This window comes from Ictalurus furcatus, chromosome 1 (genome assembly GCF_023375685.1).
Source record: "Ictalurus furcatus strain D&B chromosome 1, Billie_1.0, whole genome shotgun sequence".
In the NCBI taxonomy this organism is placed as follows: Eukaryota; Metazoa; Chordata; class Actinopteri; order Siluriformes; family Ictaluridae; genus Ictalurus; species Ictalurus furcatus.
This window is the reverse complement of record NC_071255.1, coordinates 29,093,125-29,119,790: the sequence shown is the minus strand read 5'-3', so window position 1 is coordinate 29,119,790 and position 26,666 is coordinate 29,093,125. Positions and strand designations below refer to the sequence as shown.

Sequence of the window (26,666 nt, the reverse complement as noted above, 5' to 3'; positions counted from 1 at the left end):
TATTGGAAAAATGTTTTGTGGATAGATGAGACCAAAATATAACATTTTTGTTTAAATGAGAAGCATTATGTTTGGAGAAAGGAAAACACTGCAGTCCAGCATAAGAACCTTATCCCATCTGTGAAACATGGTGACGGCAAATGTCAGGACATCTGTCTATGAATTGAATATCAAGCGAAAGTGGGGCATGTAGCAAGACAACAACCCTACGCACACAAGCCATTCTACCAAAGAATGTTTAAAGAAGAATAAAGTTAATGTTTTGGAATGGCCAAGTCAAAGTCCTGACCTTAATCCAAGAAAAATGTTATGGAAGGACCTGCAGTAAGCAGTTCATGTGAGGAAACCCACCAACATCCCAGAGCTGAGGCTGTTTTGTACTGAGGAATGGCATAAAATTCCTCCAAGCCGATGTGCAATATTGATCAACAGTTACCGGAAATGTTTAGTTTCAGTTATTACTGCACAAGGGGGTCACACCAAATACTGAAAGCAAAGGTTCACATACTTTTGCCACTCACAGATATGTAATATTGGATCATTTCCCTTAATAAGTAAATGACCAAGTATGATATTTTTGTCTCATTTGTTTAAGTAGGCTCTTTTTCTACTTTTAGGACCTGTGTGAAAATCTGATGATATTTTAGGTAATATTTATGCAGATATATACAGTGAGGGAAAGAAGTATTTGATCCCCTGCTGATTTTGTACGTTTGCCCACTGACAAAGAAATGATCAGTCTATAATTTTAATGGTAGGTTTATTTGAACAGTGAGAGACAGAATAACAACAAGAAAATCCAGAAAAATGCATGTCAACAATGTTATAAATTGATTTGCATTTTAATGAGGGAAATAAGTATTTGACCCCCTCTCAATCGGAAAGATTTCTGGTTCCCAAGTGTCTTTTATACAGGTAACGAGCTGAGATTAGGAGCACACTCTTAAAGGGAGTGCTCCTAATCTCAGCTTGTTACCTGTATAAAAGACACCTGTCCACAGAAGCAATCAATCAATCAGATTCCAAACTCTCCACCATGGCCAAGACCAAAGAGCTCTCCAAGGATGTCAGGGACAAGATTGTAGACCTACACAAGTCTGGAATGGGCTACAAGACCATCGCCAAGCAGCTTGGTGAGAAGGTGACAACAGTTGGTGCGATTATTCGCAAATGGAAGAAACACAAAAGAACTGTCAGTCTCCCTCGGCTTGGGGCTCCATGCAAGATGTCACCTCGTGGAGTTGCAATGATCATGAGAACAGTGAGGAATCAGCCCAGAACTACACAGGAGGATCTTGTCAATGATCTCAAGGCAGCTGGCACCATAGTCACCAAGAAAACAATTGGTAACACACTACGCCGTGAAGGACTGAAATCCTGCAGCGCCCGCAAGGTCCCCCTGCTCAAGAAAACACATATACATGCCCGTCTGAAGTTTGCCAATGAACATCTGAATGATTCAGAGGACAACTGGGTGAAAGTGTTGTGGTCAGATGAGACCAAAATGGAGCTCTTTGGCATCAACTCAACTCGCCGTGTTTGGAGGAGGAGGAATGCTGCCTATGACCCCAAGAACACCATCCCCACCGTCAAACATGGAGGTGGAAACATTATGCTTTGGGGGTGTTTTTCTGCTAAGGGGACGGGACAACTTCACCGCATCAAAGGGACGATGGACGGGGCCATGTACCGTCAAATCTTGGGTGAGAACCTCCTTCCCTCAGCCAGGGCATTGAAAATAGGTCGTGGATGGGTATTCCAGCATGACAATGACCCAAAACACACGGCCAAGGCAACAAAGGAGTGGCTCAAGAAGAAGCACATTAAGGTCCTGGAGTGGCCTAGCCAGTCTCCAGACCTTAATCCCATAGAAAATCTGTGGAGGGAGCTGAAGGTTCGAGTTGCCAAACGTCAGCCTCGAAACCTTAATGACTTGGGAAGATCTGCAAAGAGGAGTGGGACAAAATCCCTCCTGAGATGTGTGCAAACCTGGTGGCCAACTACAAGAAACGTCTGACCTCTGTGATTGCCAACGAGGGTTTTGCCACCAAGTACTAAGTCATGTTTTGCAGAGGGGTCAAATATATATTTCCCTCATTAAAATGCAAATCAATTTATAACATTTTTGACATGCATTTTTCTGGATTTTTTTGTTGTTATTCTGTCTCTCACTGTTCAAATAAATCTACCATTAAAATTATAGACTGATCATTTCTTTGTCAGTGGGCAAACGTACAAAATCAGCAGGGGATCAAATACTTTTTTCCCTCACTGTACAGTATCACACAAAAGTGAGTACACCCCTCACATTTTTGTAAATATTTGATTATATCTTTTCATGTGACAGCACTGAAGAAATGACACTTTGCTACAATGTAAAGTAGTTAGTGTACAGCTTGTGTAACAGTGTAAATTTGCTGTCCCCTCAAAATAACTCAACACACAGCCATTAATGTCTAAACCGCTGGCAACAAAAGTGAGTACACCCCTAAGTGAAAATGTTCAAATTGGGCCCAAAGTGTCAATATTTTATGTGGCCACCATTATTTTCCAGCACTGCCTTAACCCTCTTGGGCATGGAGTTCACCAGAGCTTCACAGGTTGCCACTGGAGTCCTCTTCCACTCCTCCATGACGACATCACGGAGCTGGTGGATGTTAGAGACCTTGTGCTCCTCCACCTTCCGTTTGAGGATGCCCCACAGATGATCAATAGGGTTTAGGTCTGTAGACATGCTTGTCCAGTCCATCACCTTCACCCTCAGCTTCTTTAGCAAGGCAGTGGTCATCTTGGAGGTGTGTTTGGGGTCGTTAACATGCTGGAATACTGCCCTGCGGCCCAGTCTCCAAAGGGAGGGGATCATGCTCTGCTTCAGTAAGTCACAGTACATGTTGGCATTCATGGTTCCCTCAATGAACTGTAGCTCCCCAGTGCCAGCAGCACTCATGCAGCCCCAGACCATGACACTCCCACCACCATGCTTGACTGTAGGCAAGACACACTTGTCTTTGTACTCCTCACCTGGTTGCCGCCACACACGTTTGACACCATCTGAACCAAATAAGTTTATCTTGGTCTCATCAGACCACAGGACATGGTTCCAGTAATCCATGTCATTAGTCTGCTTGTCTTCAGCAAACTGTTTGCGGGCTTTCTTGTGTATCATCTTTAGAAGAGGCTTTCTTCTGGGATGACAGCCATGCAGACCAATTTGATGCAATGTGCGGCATATGGTCTGAGCACTGACAGGCTGACCCCCCACCCCTTCAACCTCTGCAGCAATGCTGGCAGCACTCATACATCTATTTCCCAAAGACAACCTCTGGATATGACGCTGAGCATGTGCACTCAACTTCTTTGGTCGACCATGGCGAGGCCTGTTCTGAGTGGAATCTGTCCTGTTAAACCGCTGTATGGTCTTGGCCACCGTGCTGCAGCTCAGTATCAGGGTCTTGACAATCTTTTTATAGCCTAGGCCATCTTTATGTAGAGCAACAATTCTTTTTTCAGATCCTCAGAGAGATTCTTTGCCATGAGGTGCCATGTTGAACTTCCAGTGACCAGTATGAGGGAGTGTGAGAGCGATGACATCAAATTTAACGCACCTGCTCCCCATTCACACCTGAGACCTTGTAACACTAACAAGTCACATGACACCGTGGAGGGAAAATGGCTAGTTGGGCCCAATTTTGACATTGTTCACACTTTTGTTGCCAGTGGTTTAGACATTAATGGCTGTGTGTTGAGTTATTTTGAGGGGACAGCAAATTTACACTGTTAAATAAGCTGTACACTCACTACTTTACATTGTAGCAAAGTGTCTTTTTTTCAGTGTTGTCACATGAAAAGATATAATCAAATATTTACAAAAATGTGAGGGGTGTACTCACTTTTGTGAGATACTGTGTATATATATATATATATATATATATATATATATATATATATATATATATATATATATATATATATACACACACACACATACATACACAAACACACACAATTTTAAAGCCCCATTATAAAAGAGTGTTCACACTTCTACAATAACTTCTACAACCAGGTTAATGTACTTTTTTTTTCTTTTCGTTTTTTTCCTAAAACATTTCTGTTTGTTTTGTCATCTGGATTTTGGTGGTTGCTATATCATATTAAAGGTGGAAAAAAAAATCTGACATCATTTATCTTGTTTTAATTTGTTTATCTAAAACAGAAAACTAAAAAAAAAAGCGGGGGTGGGGAGAGTAGATTTTTTAAATATCTACTTTACATTCACTGTTAATTAGAGCGATTTAGCTAAACATAGGTCAGAGGCCAAGCTATTACACTAGTTAAATTTAATGATGACCCACATTTCCAACTGTCTGCACCAACTTTCCCATGTAGCGAGATAACTTCTCTTTCAGTTTTGAGTCATTTTATTAAAGCGAATTTCAAAACTGAGACAGCCATTAGATGTCTTTCAGGCCATTTCCTTCTAATAGAGTTATATAACCAAAGACATTCCACTTCATTCCACTCTATTTCACTCCACAGAGAGCTGCTTCTGGGTATTTTGCTGCATTTGTTACAACAAATGTTTCAGAGCTTTGAATTCCTCTATCATTTTAATAAAAAACGAGTCTTTCTATCCAAAAAATTTAACATTTTTTCTAACATTTTCCCTCTTTAGTTGAAGTGCATTAAGCTTGGTGGGAAAACTGGCTCTGGTACAGGCTACCAATCAGCTTGGTCTTCTGAAATGGGCTCTGTTTTTTCTTTTTTCTTTTGGAGTATAGACAGAGTAACATTGAATAACATTGTCCTAATCTACACACTGCATTATCACCTGATCGTTACCTGATTACAGTTTGTTTGTTTAGTCTGAGCAAAGTACAATGTTTCATCAGCCAATTTCAATCCAGCCAAAACATTCAGCCATTATACTGCATGTGTCTGCACAATATACGTTGAAATATTTAATCCCTCACCACTGAATACTGGCTGCAGCTCCATACATATTTAATGGAAATTCATGGAAGTCATTGTACTGACGTGACCACCGTATTTTAATGACGGGTCTATTGGCAGTAGCAGCTGACAATATGACTTGTATGTAATTCATTGGATCAGGTTATGTTTTAGATATAAATAAATATTGTGTTTTGCAGTCATCATTCTACTGTATAAAACAGTATACCAGTGACCGCTGATTACATAACCTCACACACACACAGAGGACAGATATCCTGCTGCATTCATGAATAAATGTTTTTTCTGTCAAATCCATAATGCCCTAGTGGGTTAATACCATGTTTCCTCCAAATACCAAATAGAAAAGTTGGAATCCTTTCATTCAAGCAATATAAAAATAAAACCTTAAGGTCTTTGTCTATCTATCTTTTAGTTTCTCCTCCAATGTCATTTTATGAAAATAAAGGATGATGGAGTAAATAATACACCTCGTTCGCATTAATTACTCCTGCGACTGTATTTCACATTCTCTTCTCAATCACTGAAGATGACACATTGCGGATGTGTCAACAATGTGGTCTGAAAAATTTTAGCCCAAATATAGATAAAGCCTTGGAGGTGTTTCAGTCGATGTAATCGCCTGACATGACTCTCACTGATAGGCTGCATGAATCTACAGTCTGGGCTAGAAAGAAATCATCCCCAGTCTTGCTACCATTCTGTTTTGTTGGGGGGGGGGGGGGGGTGGTTCTCTATTTTATCTAATGAACCCATGTGGTGCTGTTGCACCTGGTACCTAAATAATCTTTAAAACAGCTTTAAAAAAATCTGATGTGGATTCCAAAAATAAAGCCTTGTATTGATGTGTTTATATTTTTTGAAAGACAGGTGAGGCATACCCCATTTAGAATAGCCCTGCAGTTTAATGTGAAAATAATCATTGTTATCACTACACAGGAAATGTGCTACCCTACTGGATTTAGGAATTAATGAATGCAATCCAAACAGCAGGAGATTTGAAGTGGGTTCAAGTTAAGTCTTCAGATATCAGGCCAGTTCTGTTTCAAGCTAAATGTTCAGTCTGGAGTCTATTTCAGCTTGTGTTGCTATAACAGAGTTCCACTTAGATAAAGAGGCACTCCACTTGCTTGCTCTCACAATGCTAGTAATGCTACTATGCTGCATATTCCCCAAGCTTTCCCTCTTATATGGCCCATTAAGTATGGTAATATTGTCGAATATTTCTAATGGGAGCCATTTGTTTTTCAAGACCTTCCTATTATTTATTTATTTGTTGGTTGATTGATTGATTGATTTTGTTTTATATGAAACTGCCTCTGCAGAGGTTGTGCTACTTTCAGTATTTTGTGAAACAAAAAGGGCACGGTTTTCACTTTCTCAAAATGTGAATCATTAGAAAGTCTGTCTAATAGATAAAAATTTTCAAACATAAGATCCTGCAATATTCTGCATCTGTTTGATTTGGACAGTAAAATGATTTCTTATTTCCTGTCTTCCTTGGAAATCTATTTTGCTTTATGGCTTTCTCTTTTGTGTTCCACTGCGTTGTGTCTCAGCTGCTATCGAGGTAAAATAGCTTCACAAAATTATACAGTATCTACACTATTATATTGTTAAGCTGAAGGGCTAACCTCATCAGCAGTGAATTAAAAGATGAATAAAAAGATTGGATCTCAGCATGCCTGGCAGACACCTCATCATGGATGGCAGCTCATCAGCTGAAACCTAATTCCAGCAAAACTTAACTGCTGTTCATCCCAGGAGATGCATCCCCATGTCAGGATCTTGGACAACTGTTAGGTCTCACCATCCGTCATTTCACGCAACCTTGGTGTAACCATGGACAATCAACTGTCCTTCGCCTCTCATATTGCTAAACTGACATGCTCACGATGATTTATCCTTTACAAAATCAAAAGGATTCATCCATTTCTAGCCACACAGGCCACTCAGGTGCTTGTTCAGTCCCTTGTCATTTCGAGACTGGACTACAGCTACTCGCTCCTGACAGGTCTGCCTCTGAGCGCCATTAGACCTTTGCAGCTATACAAAATGCATCTGCATGACTTGTATCCAATAGTAATGGGAAATTCAGATCATTTTACTGACTTGGCTCTTTGAATCTCGTTCAGCATATAATTAAAATGTTACATGTTAAATTCTCCAACACATCTATTACTTACGCAAACGTTGCTCACATTGGGAATAATAAATAAACTATAGGCTAATGCAACCGAGGCTGAATTATGAGAAACAGAAATGATACATTAATAACCTAGCTGGGTCATCAGGCTACACAGTCTGTTAGTTCACCTCACCTCCCGATCCAAGTCGTTTCTGTGATGCTTTTGTCACGCCACATTTTGTCACGTCGCATTTGGCAACACTGTTCCCAGGAAACAGAAATTATTAGTTTAGCTCACGAGTCTTTCGTTCATCCCGTGACCGCCCCATAGGCTGAGTGCAGTGGGCCTGTGATGTGATGAAAGAACGACCCGAACCCGAAGACTCGCAACATGAACTAATAATTTTCCGGTACTGCATGGTGCATTGCCTATGGGGCAGTCACCGGAAGAACGAACGACTTTAACCTGAAGACTCGAGACGTGAACTAATCATTTATATTTCCTATACAGAACCTGTGGGGATGTTGCAGCGCATGCGCGGTCAAAAATGAAGTAATCATTCTCTGAGACATCTCGTTCTTCCTGAGTCATATTAAATATTTGTTCAAAATGAACAAATCATTCATGAACGACACATCACTAGTATTCAACCTTCCTAAATTCTCCCACACCACCCCATTGCTACACTCCCTGCATTGGCATCCTGTAGCTGCCCGCATCAGATTTAAAAGACTGATGCTTGCCTACAAAGCCAAAAAATGGACCAGCACTCTGGATAAAGACGTCTGCCAAATGCCATAAATGGAAATGTAATGTAAATGAATAACTTTTGTTTATTCCCCAATTTTATCTGAGCTTGTTGAATTTTAAAAATGTTGATGAATTTAAAAACAGTTTCACTTTTCAGTCTCTGCCTACAACCACTGAAACTGCAAATACACAATATGAACATTTTTCCAGGCATACTGTATATTGCATAGCTATTGCATACTTAGGCTTTTGCTTCTGGAAGCTTCATAAATTTTTCACAGTGCACAGAGGAGGAAGATCAAATTAAAAAGATTGATAAATGGTCATTTTTAGGCCTTCCATCAGTCTGTGATGAACAGAGTATTAAAATATGGTGTTATATCATGTTTTTGTGAAGGAAGATGAGCTCCTGTGCTGAGCTTTAATCTATGTTTAAATTTAAGGTTTAAGTTTAAATATACTTCTTTTATTATAGGCAGTGGCGGTGTGTCTGAATTACCCATAATGCATCTGTCAGAAGAGACATGAGTGCATACAGGGGGAAAAAATGAAAAAGTAGCCTCTTTCCTAGCCATTTTTATTTATTTTTTATTTAATTTCTGTAACATAATTTAAACAACCGAGAATAATACATAAGTGTAAATTAGTATGTATGTATTATTATTTATAATAATAATAATAATAATAATAATAATAATAATAATAATAATAAAGAACTTTGCTTAACTTAATTTGCAAAAAATATTGACAAAGGTTAGGGAAGGGTAAGGGAAGAGACAGCATTTGTTTTTATTTCTTATAATATCATTTTATATGAAATTTATTTTTTTTATCTTTTTTTTTTCCATAAGATGAAGTCCAATAGATTAGTAGTACTGGAGCACTTGAACCCAGAGACTGAAGCAACTCAAAGTGTATTATTTAAATGCATCAGGCATTTAAGTCACACATAGCTGGCTTGCAATTGCTTGCTCTGTGACCTGTGACCACTGCTTCACTTCCATGTCATTCCTGGATGTTCAGTGCTCTTGTGATCGATCACCTGTTATTCACACCTCATGGAATGTGGACATGCTATTTAGCTTTAAACCTAATCGAATCAGATCCATAGACAGCATGATTACACTTACTGTAAGTTAAATTATATGTAGTAATCAGACTCTATGTAGTATCCTCTGGGCAGGAGAAAAGTAGAGTTGCACAATTGCATGTGATCAGTTGCAGTTAATCTATTTACTCATTCTTCCAGTCAAAATCCTGCATAACTGAAATTAATACAGTGTATGCATATCAAATAATATACCCCTGTAAGCTAAAGTCTATGTTTATGTAATTAAATAAAATAAATAAATAAATAAATGGCACACTTACATAGCGCTTTTATTCAAAGCGCTTTACACTGTGTCTCATTCACCCATTCACACACAGCAATGGAAGCAGAGCTGCTATGCAAGGTGCTAACTTGCCATCAGGAGCAACTTGGGGTTCAGTGTCTTGCCCAAGGACACTTCGGCATGTGGAGTCATGTGGGCCGGCAATCGAACCGCCAACCCTACGATTAGTGGACAACCCGCTCTACCACCTGAGCCACAGTCGCCCCACACCCCATGCCACCATAATTAAGACTGATTATTCATTCTTATTGAATCTGATTGAATTCTGATTTTTTTTTCTTTATTGTGACACTGAGTCAAACAGCTAATAGAACTAACAGCTGGTCTTTTCTCTCAACTGGACCAGAAAGAATTGTGTGTCCTGACACTTGATTAGACAGCAATGCTTGCCTTTTCCAGGTATTGAAGGTTCAAATGCTCAGACAGATCTTTCTGGTTAAGGGGAAATGAAGTGTCCCCATGTGCTTTAGAGTGACAGGTATACAATCATAGTACCCTCCTTCCGCCCACATCTCATCGCGAGTATACACGAGCACATTCTTCATTTATAATTGATCACTTCCTGCATGAGAGAGCCTGCTTGCTTGCTTGGAGATGGCTAAAGATATACAGTTTAACACATGGGGGAATGGCAAGGCTCCAGGTGCACAGTCACCACGGAAATTAGATTGTATAAGCACTGGGACTTGGGTCCAGCCATTCTGTATCCTTTTTTTAGGCTACAGGAGGGTCTTAAAATAAATGAAGTTAGGACATCATTAGACCAAACGTAAAGCAATTCTAGACATTTCAGGAAGAGCAGTCTGAGCAGTCATTATTATGGGTGAAGGGCTCCAAATTTCAGGTGTTGATTAATATTCTGTTACTGCAGTTCTAACAGTAGCAGCGTCTGTAATTCAAATGATAGGATTATATTTATGAGTTAATTCTATTCATTCATTCATTCATTATCATTTTTATAGTAACAGTTCATTCAGAGGGATTTGTATTGCGGACCCTCAACGTAATCTAGAGCTAATAATAAATGGATTTTTTTTTCTGTGTGGTGTTATTTAACAAAGACAAAGGTATACTTATTGACAGCTCAAGTTTTCTGACTTTTATTTGGTATTTATTTATTGAAATCGTCTCAGATATCAGTGCTATGAAACAGTCAATAAGTTTTACACCACGGAACAGTCTTCAGCACAGAGAACTTTGTGCTTTCTGGTTGCAGTTTTCTTTCTTATTAACTTCAAAAGTGAGAAAAACAAAACAGATGCCGGTGACTTTTTATATCTGCTTTAAGGTAAGTAATCAGTTAACGACCGACGCCTGGTAGTGCCTACTCAGCGAGGCATAAGGTCCCTTTCCAGAACTTTCAGACTGACTGTCCCTCAGTGGTGTTATGAATTTCCAACCTCGAGCCTTCAAAAATGGCTAAAGACCCACCTCTTCCGTGAACACGTAACTAACTATAAATGGCTAATGTATCATTCTAATAAATCAAAAATGTAATCATAGGCAAAGGTATGTGCTGTGGTATAAGAATAAAACACTACAAGATATGCTGTTATAAAAAAATAATCCACTTCAGAGTGGTAACTGCATCACACTACCCACTACCTTATAACAGTATTCCCCATTGTGTGTTATTCCTTATTTATTAATTGGTATTAATGCAGATGGTCCACTGGGTGTATTTTCAATGTAACAGCTTACGGATGGATATATGAATATATGGATATCAAATAAGTTTCTCTTCTGCAAGTATCGTAATATCAAGTAAAATTAAAGCATTTTAAATCTCTGGTTACCCCCAAAAAGTGACACAGAAAGAACCTGTATTGAAAGATTCAGTTCTGATTGTGGCACAGGAGCATCACAGACATTTTGAGAGCTGGTATCCGATTACACACTGAATTGATTAGGTTTATATACGTTTCACTGCAGCATGTAGCTATCTAATAACTCATTTATCAAGCTTGCCATTGAACAGATTTACTCGTAAAACCTTTGTAAAAACATTTACAGTACACAAGAAATTTTAGTATTCATAAAAATCCCGTAATTTTATAAAAACGTTTGTATCCTAATTGTGCTACTGAGTGTGTGTTAATTTTACGCATAAGAATACTAAGTAATGTAAATCTTGATTTGATCGACTTCAAATTATATAATTTGCAAGCATTATTGCACTTTTATATATGGTATATATTGTCACATATAAATTGCTTATTTTTATTAAGTCAGGGACTTAATATAAAGTTTTGTTTTACTATATATTATTGCCATTAATTAAAGAATTTGAGATAAATAAAGTGAGCCAACACAACCCCATAAATTAAGACAAATACAATTATTCATTCAGTTATAGCAAAAGAAATGTCACCGTATAAACGGAGGATGGGCCAGTCTGTCTGTGCATAGCAGTAAGCCGTGAACTAATGCCTCAGCTGACAGAAGATTAAGGTCGTGCTTATGAGGGTATGGATATGATTTCTTTTTTTTTTTTTTTTTAGGGTAAGGTATGATTTTTTTTTTTTAGAGGAGAAAAGCTGGCTTATAAATCGGTTCCGTTTGCCACAGCACCTACTTCTTATGCTGTATAACACTTCAAGCATGTCAGCTAAGGCACTTAAAACAACCCTAAAATAGCAGTTTCTCTGTGTGACCTACTCAGTGTGTATGAACGCCTGGATACAGTGTAGACTTTTTTCGTTTCCATGTCACACCATGTTCTTCACCTCACTTTTCTGTAATTTGTCACTAGATTTTGACCTTTTCAGGTGCTGTTACGGTGCTAAATATGTTGTTGGCATATTGGTCAAAATAACTTTTTTTGTATTTCCAACCCTCTGTGTGCTGAACTTTTATGGAGTTTTGAGGGCATCCCTAAATGCAAATCAGCTATGTCAGGAACGCACTTTTGCACTCCACAGGTGATCGATATAAACATGCGAGTAAGAAGTAAATCAGTGTTTCCCTAACTTCTGTAAAACCAGCAGAAAAGATTTGTTCGGTTTGGCTTATGCGAACATTTACACACAACTTTACTAAATGAGTGATAAATGAGGCCCAATTTGTGACATTTACTGTGTTGAGAAGCTCAAGTTTCAGCAATGTTTCAGACTTTAGTTAGACTGACTGTCTTACTACTGTTTGTTAAACTGGCTCCTTACCCAACATGATATTTGTACGAAGATAGTCTAAGCAAGATAAAAATTTAAAACATAAAAGCAACATTTCCACATTGTGTTAGTGAAATATATTCATGGTTTCTTAAAGTTAAGGCATCACAACATGTTTTAGGCATAAAAATCCAAGACCTTTTTGCTACATCAGCATCTGATGGGTTTCACAGGGCCACGTCACAAATCATAACCTTTAATACCGGTTGTTTTCTTTGTTTACCTCCACTACATTGTCTATACATGCATTTGAATATTGCTCCAACTAACTCTTATCTCCTTTGTGTGGACAGATGCCGCTCGTATGAGGACTGTTGTGGGACTCGCTGTTGTGTGCGCGCTCTGTCCATCCAGAGACTCTGGTACTTCTGGTAAGAGTTGCTTTTTTTATATAAGTAATTCAGATATTAAACGTTCTAAACAAACATATCAGGCATCTGGTAAATAATTTGCTCCACTGTCGTGTGTTAAATCATATACAACACCTGTAGAATGTCCAGCTTTGGTGTGGTAAAGAAAATAGCTCGGCTTCTTGCCTTCACAGATCAATACTCTGCCTTATAGAGCTATATGTCACCTGCTGTGTGTGGACCGAGAGATAGACTCAAAGCTATTAATCTCCTGCATCGTGCACTTCCCTTGGTTATTTTTTGAATTTTATACTGCTGAAAACTCTGCCCAGGTACAGAAAGGTTAAACACACATATCAAAGGGCGTGGTTTTGGCCTGATGCCTTTAATCAGAATGGTATTTATACCATGGTATGTAACACACAGATATAACTGTTGGATTTTGTTCAGTTCCTGTTGCTGAACTGAACTTGTTACTATTTCTTTTTAAATACTAATGTAGATTTAGTATTGTACATAGTCATCATTGTACATGATGATTCACTATATTTTATTATGGCTTTGCTATAACACTGTAGTTTCAGTGTGATACACTATGTCTTTACTACAGATATCAAACCCAACCATGATACAGCCATAAATGTACTATAGATACTATATGCTAAACCACAGTACTGCCATAGTTTTATTATAGTGCTTTAGGGTAACTATGTTAAGCACTGCACCATGCTCGTGCCGATCCTCTATCACTGCTCGACTGATCCCACCATCTGTCTGGGTACAGGGAAGGCATGCATCAAGACTCTTCTCCGTTCTAGCACCTAGGTGGTGGAATGAACTTCCACCAGTTGTCCAAACAGTTGAGTCACTGGCAGTCTTCAAAATGATGTCTAAAGAGAGAGCTAACTCTTCCTGAAGGACTTAAATTAGAAAAGTGTTGGCTGTGTGCTTTTATTACTATATAACCTTCCCAACAGAGTTTTTCATACTGATGGTATTCTTAGTCCGTGACCTAGTGAACCGGTATCAGGGTGCATTTATTGATAGAGACTTCAAAATCGCTCTGGATAAGGGCATCTGCAAAATGCCATAAAATGCATGTTTATTACACACCAAAAACAGCTTATGCTTAGGTCTTATGATTGTTTCAGTGGGTAATGTCATCTGGCTACTGTAGATTTGTACCTAAGACCTGCTGCTGTAAGCATAAACACTATGACACTCATAATAAACATCCTTTCAACACTATTAGTACTATCTGACTTCATAGTACACAGTTCTACAGTTTCTTCCTCATGTCAGGGAGATTTTTCCTTGCCACTGCCACCTCTAGGATCTAATTCTACATCTGAATTTCTGCAAAGCTGCTCTGTGATAATATATACTGTTAAAAACAGCACTATACAGACGAAACTGAATAGAATTGAATTAAATAATATAGTATTTACTGAATGATATGCTTTAAGATGAATGATTAATGAAGACTCTAAGGCAGGGGTCTTCATTCTTATCCGCAAATGGTCGGTGTGGCTGCAGGTTTTCTTTACAGCCATATTGGAGGCACACTTAATAGTCGATGGGAGACTAAGGTGAACTGATTAAACAAGTGAAATCAGGTGTGGCTCCTGCTGTTTGTCTGCAGCCTTTGTGGATAGGATTGAAGACCCCTGCTCTAAGGGGTTAAGGCATCTGTACATATTCATATAGCTTTATTCTTAATGTAGATGAAACACTACCAGACACACACAGGTTTCAGATCATTTGATAGCCTTGAACAAAGCCAAGATCTCTAAAAATGACGAACTCTGATAGAGAATATACTGTAAGTGTAGGGAGCATTGTTTCTCGGATGTTGTAAAAGCTTCAGATTTAATAATATACCCATTAAATGGGAGCTTCAATGAAGTTAGGATAATGCACAGAGATGAATGTAATAGAACATACTCGTGATGGTGTTCCTCTCATTTCCGTTGCCTGTCTGTAAATTAGGCTGTTGCTGATGATGGGAGTGCTTTTCTGCTGCGGAGCTGGTTTTTTCATTCGCCGACGTATGTATCCATCTCCTCTGAGCGAAGAGCCCGCCTTTAACGTGTCATTCACCAGACACCCTGTGAGCACACCAGGTAAGGATGCCTACTTCCTGTCCAGTTTGTTATAAGGAGTTTTTATGTTTATTTAGCTTTTCTGTTTTGGTCATGAACAATGGGACACTTAATCTTGCTATATCATTGCAGGACATTCCGGATTGTCTACACACAACTTCGTACAGATTTTGTGTTACTTAAGCTCTTAATGATCCTTCTACCTCCACATTTCCCAACACACATAAGCTTGGAGTACAGTGGGGAGCCATAGCTCAGACAGTGAGACAGACATTTATTATTAGTCCTATACTCTGAGGTCCAGAGAGCCACAGGCTAGTTACAGGCGTGAGATATTTCCTCATCAACTGCATCTCCTCTGTTTCTGCCCTTCCCAACATTTCTCCCTCTCTGTATGCAGGATAAGCAGGAACGCTCAGATAAAGCTTGTGTGATTGTAAACAAATATGGCATGAGCATATGGCCACCACCAACTTCCTGCTGTTCAGACTAGATGAGGCAAACAATATTACTGAGCAACAGACTTCTGTAACTGCATGCGTACACAATTCTGTACTCACCATGCTGTACTTGGAATAGTGAAATTTACATAGTAGGATAAAATCTCTGTTGTTCTATTGTAAGTATCAGAATATCCAAAAGTATTGGCGTTCATTTTAAAGAGCATTAGAACACATGCACTAGTGTTACAAATATGGACCCTTTTTTCCTCCAAAGGTATCCTCCAGTATTATTATAGAGTTGCTTTTTATATCATGTTCACTTATTTTAGTTTTGTAGTTTAGTTATGTTAAGCCCTATTCAGGCTGGAATAATTTTGCATGGGGAGTGTTGGCTAATTTAAATATTACTAGTGTATTTCTGGGATTGTCTCAATCTACATTTTTTACAAACTTCACATTCCCGCATTTGGAAAGATTACACCATCTTTCACCTACTATAAAATGACCAGTAGATATAACCCTGAGTAATATATATCCCAATCTAAACTGACATGTCAGTAAAGTTCTGTTATATACTGTGGGAACAGAGGGTTTGCGCTTTTTCTTCAGTATGGAGACACTTTATTCATCTATTGTCTCACATCAAAAGCAAACTTAAATCAAGTATTCAAGTAGAACAATAAAATATACATGATGTTTAACAGGATGTGTCAGAGAAGTGATGATTCTAGGGGTTTATTACGTAAGTTATTGAATTTCTAGCACAAGTACAGTATAGCCTGCATACATATTATAGTCATGTGACCTACTAATGATTAACCTGCGTGCCAACAAGTGCTTATGATAAAGGTCAAAACAATCAGTTTGTATTAATACCAGATGTACAGAACACGCATGGAATTTTTAAAGTAATGCCCATACGCACATCATGAAGACACTCCCCTCTCTGTGATTTACATCCATACAGAGAGTGTTTATCCTGCATGAATTTATTATTACAGACATTTTAACCACTCAGAAACTATATCCCACCAGAAGAATAGTTTTCATTTATGTAGATTTTTATATAGGTTTTATAACTTAGATTTCAATCATTTAGTGACAGTATAGATTAGAATTTATTCTAGTTAATAAACACTAAATCTATAGCAAAGAAATGAAACAATAAACCAAAACATAATCCAAACTAAAGTTAAAGGAAGACTAGAAATCTTCTTCCAGCATTAAAATTACTAATGCTTACTGTAACTGAATGGGTAAAATGCTGATGGTCATACTGTATTTTACTGTGAGTACTGTACTTAACTGTAATTTTGTTTGCTTTCTGTATCTTTAGCTTGATACTTTTTATTTTTTAAAACCTTTTTTCATTAGCGTTTAGAGACAAAAGTAGGTGATTGGCTTTCCTTGGCTTTTGAATCATCACTATATGAATTGAGGGGAATTAATTGGGTTCTCGAGCACACTCGCTCATGTGGAAAACTGAATTAAGCTTAAATAATGCAGAGCAGTACCTAATTCTTTTCATAAGGTTGGACTGTTCATGCGTGCTCTGTGGAACATGAAACATGGAAATCCCACAGTGTTCAGTTTTTGTTTTTTATCTAATTGTACAAGTGCATTCATTCAATTGTAGAACTGAGGTTTGTGTGTCAAGAGTGTTTCTACTGAACAGACTGAACAGAGTCTTAGCTGATTAACTGCCAGCGCAGCACTGATTTGTGCTTAGTGACACCCTGTGGTTGTTCACCACCACCCTGCTCTCTGCTTCACTCACGACCCCTGTTAGGCCAGCCGGACCTCATATACTGTACAATACAGACTGTATAAAATATATAATATAGGGGAAAATAGTACAGTTTTGAAAAGAGATAAACTAGGCACTAAAACACAAGAGTAACGATATATAAAATATATTAATCCCCTCATTAATTAAGAAGACTAATTTCTAAAATGTGCCAAAAGCAGTGTTTTATTTTTGAACAGGGGGTTTTAAATTATGTACTGTATTCATTCATTATATAATTCATCCTAATCTGGTAGCTACTTATAATCTAGCAGAAACAACACCCCCACAAAGTCTGGCATGTCTTACACAGTGTTATTCATTGATTTCAGCCGAGCATTATGAAAAAATCTCTCACAGACAAACTCTCACAGACAAACGTTTAAACAACCCAACCTTTTTACCAGATCTATCCAGTCTGCTTGTCCATCTGAGGAGTGCTATAGGTTTACATTTGTGCACACAACGTTGTTACCCAGCTGAGCTCCTGGCTCCTCCGTACACCATCACTGCCTACATCTAGACCCAATACTGAAGATAGATTTACACTGTACCCCATATTTGCTGTTGAAGACAAAACACATAGTAAAGAATTCTTTGGTTGAGAGTTGAGATTGAACGATCTTAGAACGATCTTAGCTGGTTTAGTGACATTACAACAAAATTCTGGCAGTGTCAGAAATATTTTCTCAAAATCTCTGAGTGCGACTTCTGTTAAAATGCTCATTTAAAAGCCACCAATAGGAGGATGACATAGGATTATTCAAAACTGGCAGCAACAAATATAGTAGAGGCAATGGCAAAACATAAACCAAACATGCTAATGGACAGAAAAAAAATATCCAGATAAAATATAAATATTTGATCAAGCTCACAGTGAAGCACAGTTCTAGTTATGGGATTTATCATTATTATTTAAAAAAACATTTTGCACCAGCCACTCCGGTGCACTGATGGCTGATGGCCAGTGGTGTCTCAATGGTTAAGGCTATGGGTTACTGATTGGAAGGTCAGGGGTTCAAGCACCACCAAGCAGCCACTGTTGGGCCCTTGAGCAAGGCCCATAATCCTTCCTGCTCCAGGGGTGCAGTATCATGGCTGATCCTTTGCTCAGACCATAGCTTCCTAACAATCTGGAATATGCAAAGAAAATAATTCCACTGTGCTGTGTATATGTGACAAATAAAGGCTTCTTCTTCTGTAAGCATAACATACTAATTGTCTTTAATTTCAGGTCTGTCACTCATTAGTTTTTCATCGTATAATTGGACATGGAGAACTCAGGTTCTCGCACAACCCCTTATATAATTCAGCCAACATTTTATTGGGATCATCTCATACAGTGTGACTAGTAATACTCTTAAAAGACATCTGTAATTACCAGTTTAAAACCAGCTTATACCCCTAACTACTGCCCCTGATGACTCATCCCTGACACTTACTGGACTTTGATTACTTTGGACTAACACCACATTCTGAAACCTATTTGTACCTCCAGCATCTCAACCTTCTAGACTATAATAGTCCTTTTCCACAACATGATACAGTAACACATTGCAAAAAGATTTTTGTTTCATGGGGCAGTATGTTTACTTCTCATATTTTACGTACCTATAACCATGTAACAGTTATGGTCGCCAGAATGAGGTACAGGTGGATTGATCTCTTAAAGTCTACAATCGAGCATACATTTAACAGCAGACTCATCCCCACTGAGTATCTGTCCAAACAGTGTGGTGTCATCTGCAAACTGTAGGAGTTTTACAGAGAGCTATTTTAAGATGCAATCATTGGTGTAAATAGAAAACAGAAGAGGTGACAGTACAGAGTCTGTGGCAGCCCAGTGCTAAGGGTCAGTAGATCTACAGTACATGTACAGTAAATTTGCTAAGCCTCACATTATGTTTCCTGTTTGTGAAAAAATAAAGTTGTTGGTCCACCTACTGACAACTTACAGCACTGACAGCTCAGAAAATGTGATCTGTAGGTGCTTTGAGATGATGGTGTTAAATGCACTGGTAATATCCTGAAACAGAATCTTTGCATGTGCTTCCAGGCAGATGTAATAGTATCTGCAAAAGGTGCAGAATGATTGTAGCATCCATAAATGTGTTGGTCTTGCAGGCTAACTGCATGGTGTCTGAGATGGGATCTGTGATGCCTTTCTACAGATGTCAGCATTATTTGGGCCTTGGGTATTATTGTCGCAGAGGTTTTTATGCAATGTGCAATAATGCAACGGTTCAATGGCAGGTCGAAGATACGTGGTAAGTGAAGAATGCTGGTCAGTATGGCTGGGGAGAGTGTGGATCATAAGGTCGCTAGTTTTCTCTTTCAAAGAGCCTCTCATTGATTATCATTGGTTATGGGTAGCTGTAGATATGAGCGAGATGGTATTGCAGTGGCATTACAGCCTGGTACTGCTGTAATGATATTAAGTCTGCTCAGCTCAACATCTTCTTAAAGCCATTCTGCATCCAAGTGCAGAGTTTTCCAAAACGATCTATGTTAATTGCATGTTTGGTTGTGCAGATTTTAATTAGATCTTTTGCCATTTAAAGTATACCACCAGCTCCAGTGGAAAACTAAAAGAACATGCGTAAGTTAATAAATGTCTTGTATTCAACTAAATTAAGTTTATCATTATATAATATTGATTTTTATTGATTAACCATTTTCTTAAAATCTTCGTTAGAACTTAAGTCAGATGATAATTGTTAATGCACTAGTTTGTAATAGTAGTTTGTTCTAGTCTGCATTCATGCAACTGTAGATAGGTGCATTAGCAGAGAAGACTTATTTTAGTCTCTTAGAGTACTCTAGCTTTAATCCCAAGCCTGTTATCTAATCTCTTGCTTGACAAAACTGTTTGAACTTAAGCCATATACAGTTGCAATCAAAATGATTCAAGCCCCATTGCAAATCAGGTTTGTTGTCAAAATTTACAGACTTTCAGCTGTTTGCAATGAACAAATCAAACAAAAGCAATTGAAATAGTTCAACACAAAGAATGCTTCAAGTGGTTTCCCCAAATTCAACTGGAAATGCAATTTATAATGATCTCTCCAGTTTCAAAATTATTCAACCCCCTGAACAGAATCCCTCACAATAGCACAAATATGCAAAACAGATGTTGTCTCAAACACACCTGATGCAACTAATCAAGAGCTTCATTAGTTGCACCAGGTGTGCTTGAGCTGGAACACATGAAACACCTGAACTGGCTAGGGGCAGAAAATGTATGAAATACCTGGACGGGGCAGAAAATACATTAAATACCTGGATGGGGCAGAAAAAGGATGCGATCAACGGCTGCAACCAGGTTTCTGAGCAGGCAGGTTGTGAAAAACCCTGGAGTGACTGCAAAAGATGAGGACTTGGTGGCAACAGGCACTGAGGTTTCAGTGAGCACAGTAAGGCATGTACTAAATACAGAAGGTTTCCTTGCCAGAACTCCAAGACGTACACCACTACGGACCCAAAAGCACAAGAAAATGTGCTCGAAATCATATAAATAGAAGTTTTTGGATTCTGTTCTGTGGAGCGATGAAACAAAACTGGAACTTTTTGGCACGACGGATCAGCGGTATGTCTCGAGGAAGAAGAATGAAGAAAGAACACTCTGTCCACAGTCAAGCATGGTGGTGGATCGGTGTTGCTCTGGGGCTGCTTTGCATCCTGTGGCACTGGAAACCTGCAGCGTGTGGAAGGCAAGATGGATTCAGTGAAGTATCAGGAAATCCTAGGAGAAAATGTCATAACATCTATGAGGAAGCTGAAGCTTGGGCATCATTGGACCTTCCAACAGGACAATGATTCCAAGCATACCTCAAATTCCACCAAGGCTTGGTTGCAGAAGAAGTCCTGGAAGATTCTACAGGGCCATCATAGTCACCTGACTTAAACCCCATAGAAAATCTCTGGTGGGATTTGAAGGAGGCGGTCGCAGCACGCAAACCCAAGAATATTACTGAACTGGAGGCCATTGCTCATGAGGAATGGGCTGAGATTCCTCAGGAAGCTGGTGTCTGGCTATGCATCTCATTTGCAGCAGGTCATAACAGCAAAAGGGTGCTCTACTCAGTACTGAAGATGTACCGAGTAGGGCTTTGAATAATTTTGAGTCCGGAGAAATCATAAGAAGTTGCATTTTCAGTTGAATTTGGGGAAACTCCTTGAAGCATTTGTTGTGTTGAACTATTTCAATTGCTTTTGTTTGATTTGTTCATTGCTTGTTCATTGCTGATTTGCAATGGAGGTTGGATAATTTTGATTGCAACTGTCTCTGATTGTATCACAGTCATACTTGAGAATATAACAGTCCTTCATATGTTCCTAGAAACGTTCCAGTCTGAGGAATCAAAAGAGCTTTTAAGACAGCTCCACTTGTCCATTATGCTGTTCTTTTAACCACAGCCTTATTACAATGCAATCTTTGCCTGGATAAAAGAATAAGGTGGTCCTCTGCGTAATTGGAATGCATAAGGGCCATGCAAAGGACAGCACAGTATTTGTTTTTGATTTTAGTGCAGCAATGATCAAGCGTTTTCTCTTTCCTGGTGGCATACGTTATGTTAATTATCTATTCTTCTGTAGATCATATGAACAGGTTTGAGGAAGAACAGAAATGGCAGTTAGAATACAAAATACTCTCAGGGGAAATATATGGGTTTATCTTCCTAATATAAAACCAAATAGCACCTTTTAATGATTTCCCTCATTGCTCCATTCATAATGGTCTCTGTTGTCACTGGAATTAGCTTATTTAGCCATGTCTCCATGGACACCTGCACCTTCTAAGAATTATTAAATAAGTCTGAACGTCCAAAAATGCCAAAATCCCTTTGGCAGACGTATTTGGAGCATTTGTCAAAGTAAAAAATAAAACATGTTTATGATGCTCTCAGCAATAATAGTGCACTGCAGAAATAATATAGATATAAGGAAAGTAAAATGGCAAAAACTATAACAATAGTATGAGAGAGGATTTACTATTGGTCCTTCCTTTGGTCTGAGAGCTCTGCATTTCCCTTCAGTAAAAACAAACAAGGTCATGTCCTCCACGTCTTGTCAACCTTCAAAATTGACCAAGTTGTATGTTTCTAAAGGACATCTGTCTCCCTGCAGAGCACCAATCCCTATTAATTGTTAACATCATAACATAGATAAGAGGAAATGCTGTATTTCTTCTGATGTTGTCTGTCTGCCCTTTGAAATGTCTGACCTTTCAATAGTGGTATTTAAAGAGCCAACAGCATGCCCAAAATCAAATCTGTGGTTACACATATAGACACGAAATCATCAAGAATACAAGTATAGAGGAAGCAACATTGCAATAAAATGCTAGAGAGAAAGGAAAAAACAGTATTTTTACACAAATCAGCTCTTTTTTTCTGTCATTTTGTCCCAAGCAACAGCAAGGCAAAAGTCTGGTATAACCCCCTACTTAATAATTAGCAACTCATTAGATTTTTTTTTTTAACTGAATAAGAGACCATAGTCCAACCCACTTAGTTTTCTGTTGGCTCACAAGACCAAGGCTCATGAATTCACAGGTCAAAGGAAGGGAAAGTAAACACTACCAGAAGCAAATGTGCATCTTTTGTTGATCATTTCATTGCACCTCTGTGGTGACAGTAAATGTAAATGATCTGTAATTTTCAGAATTGGTCTTTAGGCAAAACTGATGTTGATTTAACTTATTTCACATCATTATACTTTGTGTATTTTTGTTCGTTTTTACAAGAAGCTCAATCTATTATATTTCTTTCTACAGTTTCTCAGCAGCCTGGTATTCAGGGCTATGGTGACCCCAGCGTTGCCATGACAATGCCTCTGGCCCCGGCCTACCCGGGCCAACCCAGCACAGCCCACATGATGAGTTCATACCCACCACCGCCGTCCTACTGCAACCATCCTCCACCATCTTATGACCAGGTCTTCAATTCCACAGAAAAGAAGTAGGTCCAGATGGTCACCATGGCACAACACACTCCAGCAGATCAGCGATCTGAGTCAGGACGACTCGACATGATGCTGCCCAGAACCTCTGGCAGCCTACAACTCAGTCTCGAGTAGCTTCAAGTGGCTTGTTTTAATTTTGTGTGCTTGTTTTAGGATACAGCATTTTTTATGTTCATTGTTCAACATTTTAGAGGTGGACAGAGCTGCTTTTATTGGACTGTATTTAAATAAAAAAAATTTAAAAAAAGAACATGAAGATTTTCTGGATGGAAGGACATGCAGAACATGAACTGCATCTCAGCTCAAATATTCAGAGTTTCAGAGTTCAGGGTAAAGGAACTGGGTGGAGGCAAAAGATGGACAATGGTACACTGGAAAGAGGATAGCAGTAAATCCAACTGTGTCATGTTTTTACTGTTGTTCAGTAACTGTACAGACAAAAATGACTTATCTTTGAAGGACATCTTCCCTTACCAAGTCCACTGTGCTGGTTGGGCAGTTTGGAAGCCTGGAGGCTTGGAACAGAGAAAATCAGACCATCTTTACTAGGGACTGTAGCAAGGACTTTGCTGTGTTTGAAGAAGAGGAACTTTGCAGGCACCGACAATTTCTGTGCTGAAGCAGAGTGTGAAGACACATCTAAGGCAACTGAGCAGAGTGTGGTGATACCCAAGCCGGCAGGACAGCACACCTTTCAATCCAATAGTCAAGCAGGTCAATACAGGTCATTCATTCATCCTCGTAATTCATTATACACCAAAGGCCATTGGTTATTGTAAGTGAAGGTCGGATCCTGAATCAGCTTCATCTTCAAATAGCTTGACGGTGTTATAACTGATGAGGACAAGGCCAAGGTTAGTCCATCCCTGATACCCAGCATGCAGCCATTTCACTGCCATACATACAGCCAAGCTGAGGTCAAGCCACCTTGCTCAAATGTAAGTCATCAAAATCAGTTACTTTGTGTTTTCCTAATGTAGTTATTGGACTTGCCATTTTACCCTTGAACATGGAGGCAGTCTGGTGATCCTCTGTAACTTGTTCCAATCACAAATACATGTAAAAGTGTCCAGGACCGAAAGCGTTCACTCAAAAGCACACTCTTGATGGATGGAGATAAGAACTACAAAGTGCACAATTAACAGCTAATATGAACTTTTATGCTTTTTAGCAATTTATAGCTTTGTGGTTGAAAGAAAAGTGCATAAAACCTAGGCAGAAACTCAGCCCAAAAATGACAATAAATTATTATTCTTATCACAGCTGTGTCAACTTTCTTTGACAAAAAGGTACAGTGATGAAATAAGTAATTAGCATTTGATTAACACCTTAATGATGACATGCATTGAAGCCCAACATCGTTCTTTTATCATGTAAAAGAAACAGGACTTTAAATTGATCTTTAAAGAAAAAAGGTTTGAGGTATTCTTAAAAGGTTTTGAGGGATTTTAGATGTTCTAGTTAAAATGTTCAAGTAGGCTGAGTAGGATAGATGAGGAAGTAAAATTTTGGACAGGATTACACTTGCTAGTTATATTTGTGTTGATTATGTACATTTTCATGGCTGTTCTATGCAAGGTAAAGATCGGGTCTGTTATACGTATAACTTGCGTAGCTGTTAGGTGTGTGTTGTATCACTGTATGAGACTTGGCTGAAAGACATGCAGGTTTAAGGTATAAGTGCTATTACATGAAATCAAGTGACAAGCCGTAAAAAATTAAAACACAAGAATTTCCGTCCTTAATCTAAATAAGATATACTGTTCTCTGTCATATTGTATCCAATAAACCGTCATTGACATGTCATTAACCAACAAACAAGTGTCATGCTTAATGTCAGAGGATTTATGAACACAAAAATTTAATTCTCTCATCAGAAAAGTGCTTTTTTTTCCCGTTTCCACACTGCATTTGTATGCAGTGAGTATCCATGCAACTGTACACAGTAAGACATTTAACTTTATTTATAAGGACTCAATTGGAGACATTTTAGTTGATAGTTATTTTCAACTTTTAGGTGCATATCCCCTTTATGAATACAGTGGAGTCCAAAAGTCTGAGAGCACTAGGGAAAATGTTTGTATTTTGCATTCTTTTCTAATTTAATACAACAATTTTCATTACAAATTATATTATTGACAACAGCTTGAGTGAAAAATAAAATCTTAGAAATATTTACATGAATTTCAGAGTTTCTTAGTATTTGATATGGTCCCCTTTTTGCTTTATTGAGAGTGTGCACTCGAGTTGACCCAGACTCCACGAGTTTGTGCAAAACCTGATGATCCATGTTATATCGAATCCATCAGCGTGTTGTCTGAATACGTCCTTCAGTGGACGGGATAAGACTCACAGAAAATCTGACCTTTTGTATGAAGGAGTCCATCCATCCATCCATCCATCTTCTGTATCACTTATCCGACACAGGGTCGTGGGGGAGCCTGGAGACTATCCCAGGGGACTGGGGGCACAGGGCGGGGGAAACCCTGGACGGGGTGCCAACGCATCACAGGGCACAATCGCACACATTCACACACTACAGACAATTTAGAGATACCAATCAGTTTACAATGCATGTCTTTGGACTGGGGGAGGAAACCGGAGTACCCAGAGGAAACCCCAGAAGCATGGAGAGAATAAGCAAACTCCATGCACACAGGGCGGAGGTGGGATTCAAACCCCCAACCCTGGAGGTGCGAGACAAACATGCTAATCACTGAGCCACCGTGCCCCCCTACAAAGGAGTCAACATGGTCAATATCATAAATTTGCTTACATTTAAATAGGGACCTAGAAATTGTACTACATCTTGAATAGTCAAGATGTTGCATATTTGCTTTTTTATATTTTTTTTCTTTAGAATTTTCTAAATTCTAACACACTATTTATTTCCAGTTTTAAATTGATGTGGTCTCAGACTTTTGAACCCCACTGTACTGCAACAACAACTGAAAACACTGATTTCTGAACTAAAGACTTGCAAACTACTGGAATACTAATAATCCTGCCTGAGTGTTTATGATGATGCCTCCTGATGTTCATGCTGGTCTGGATCCTTATTTAAAACTAAACTTAGAAGTATTCTACAATGTTCAATAGAGGTAAAAGTCCAGAATATGTTTTCAAATATATGTGATCATTACTGTGACTATGATGCCACAACACCATCACCATACACGAATTTGAGTCACATGATCTTGCCTTAAAAGTGTGTAATAAATTAGAGAAACAGTACATTTGTAGTTGCAAAAGGAAATATGTACTACATGTCCCCCATCTACTGCAACCTTAAACATGACAACTTTGAGACACCTATTTGCAATAAACAATTTAAAAAATAATCATTTAAATAGGAAAGGTTTTCATTTGACTCACCCTCATAGATCAGACTTGAATTAGTCACGGTAATTAAATCCTTTACCACTTGGAGTTAAGAAGTATATAATGTTTGTTCAGAATTATTCTCCATTTTAAGACCTCTGAAGTGGCCAGTTGGTTTTAACTGAAAATCTAACTGAAAACTAAATTGAAAATTGGACATTAATTGTGAAAGCCAAGAGTCCAAGGCTGACTAATGACTGTTAACTGTTAAATAAAAGTCGAAATA

The 26,666-nt window shown here is 38.5% G+C and overlaps 1 protein-coding gene across 1 annotated transcript in view; it reads left to right on the top strand.

The window, feature by feature from the left end:
• Positions 1–25,414, top strand: part of vopp1b (VOPP1 WW domain binding protein b) — a 47,914-nt gene extending 22,500 nt beyond the window's left edge. The window contains exons 3-5 of the mRNA XM_053635708.1: positions 12,708–12,785; positions 14,754–14,887; positions 22,872–25,414. Of these exons, the coding sequence (XP_053491683.1) occupies positions 12,708–12,785; positions 14,754–14,887; positions 22,872–23,059 (400 nt within the window). The 3' untranslated portion in view covers positions 23,060–25,414. The remainder of the gene's footprint in view (positions 1–12,707; positions 12,786–14,753; positions 14,888–22,871) is intronic.
• The last annotated feature ends 1,252 nt before the right edge of the window (positions 25,415–26,666 follow it).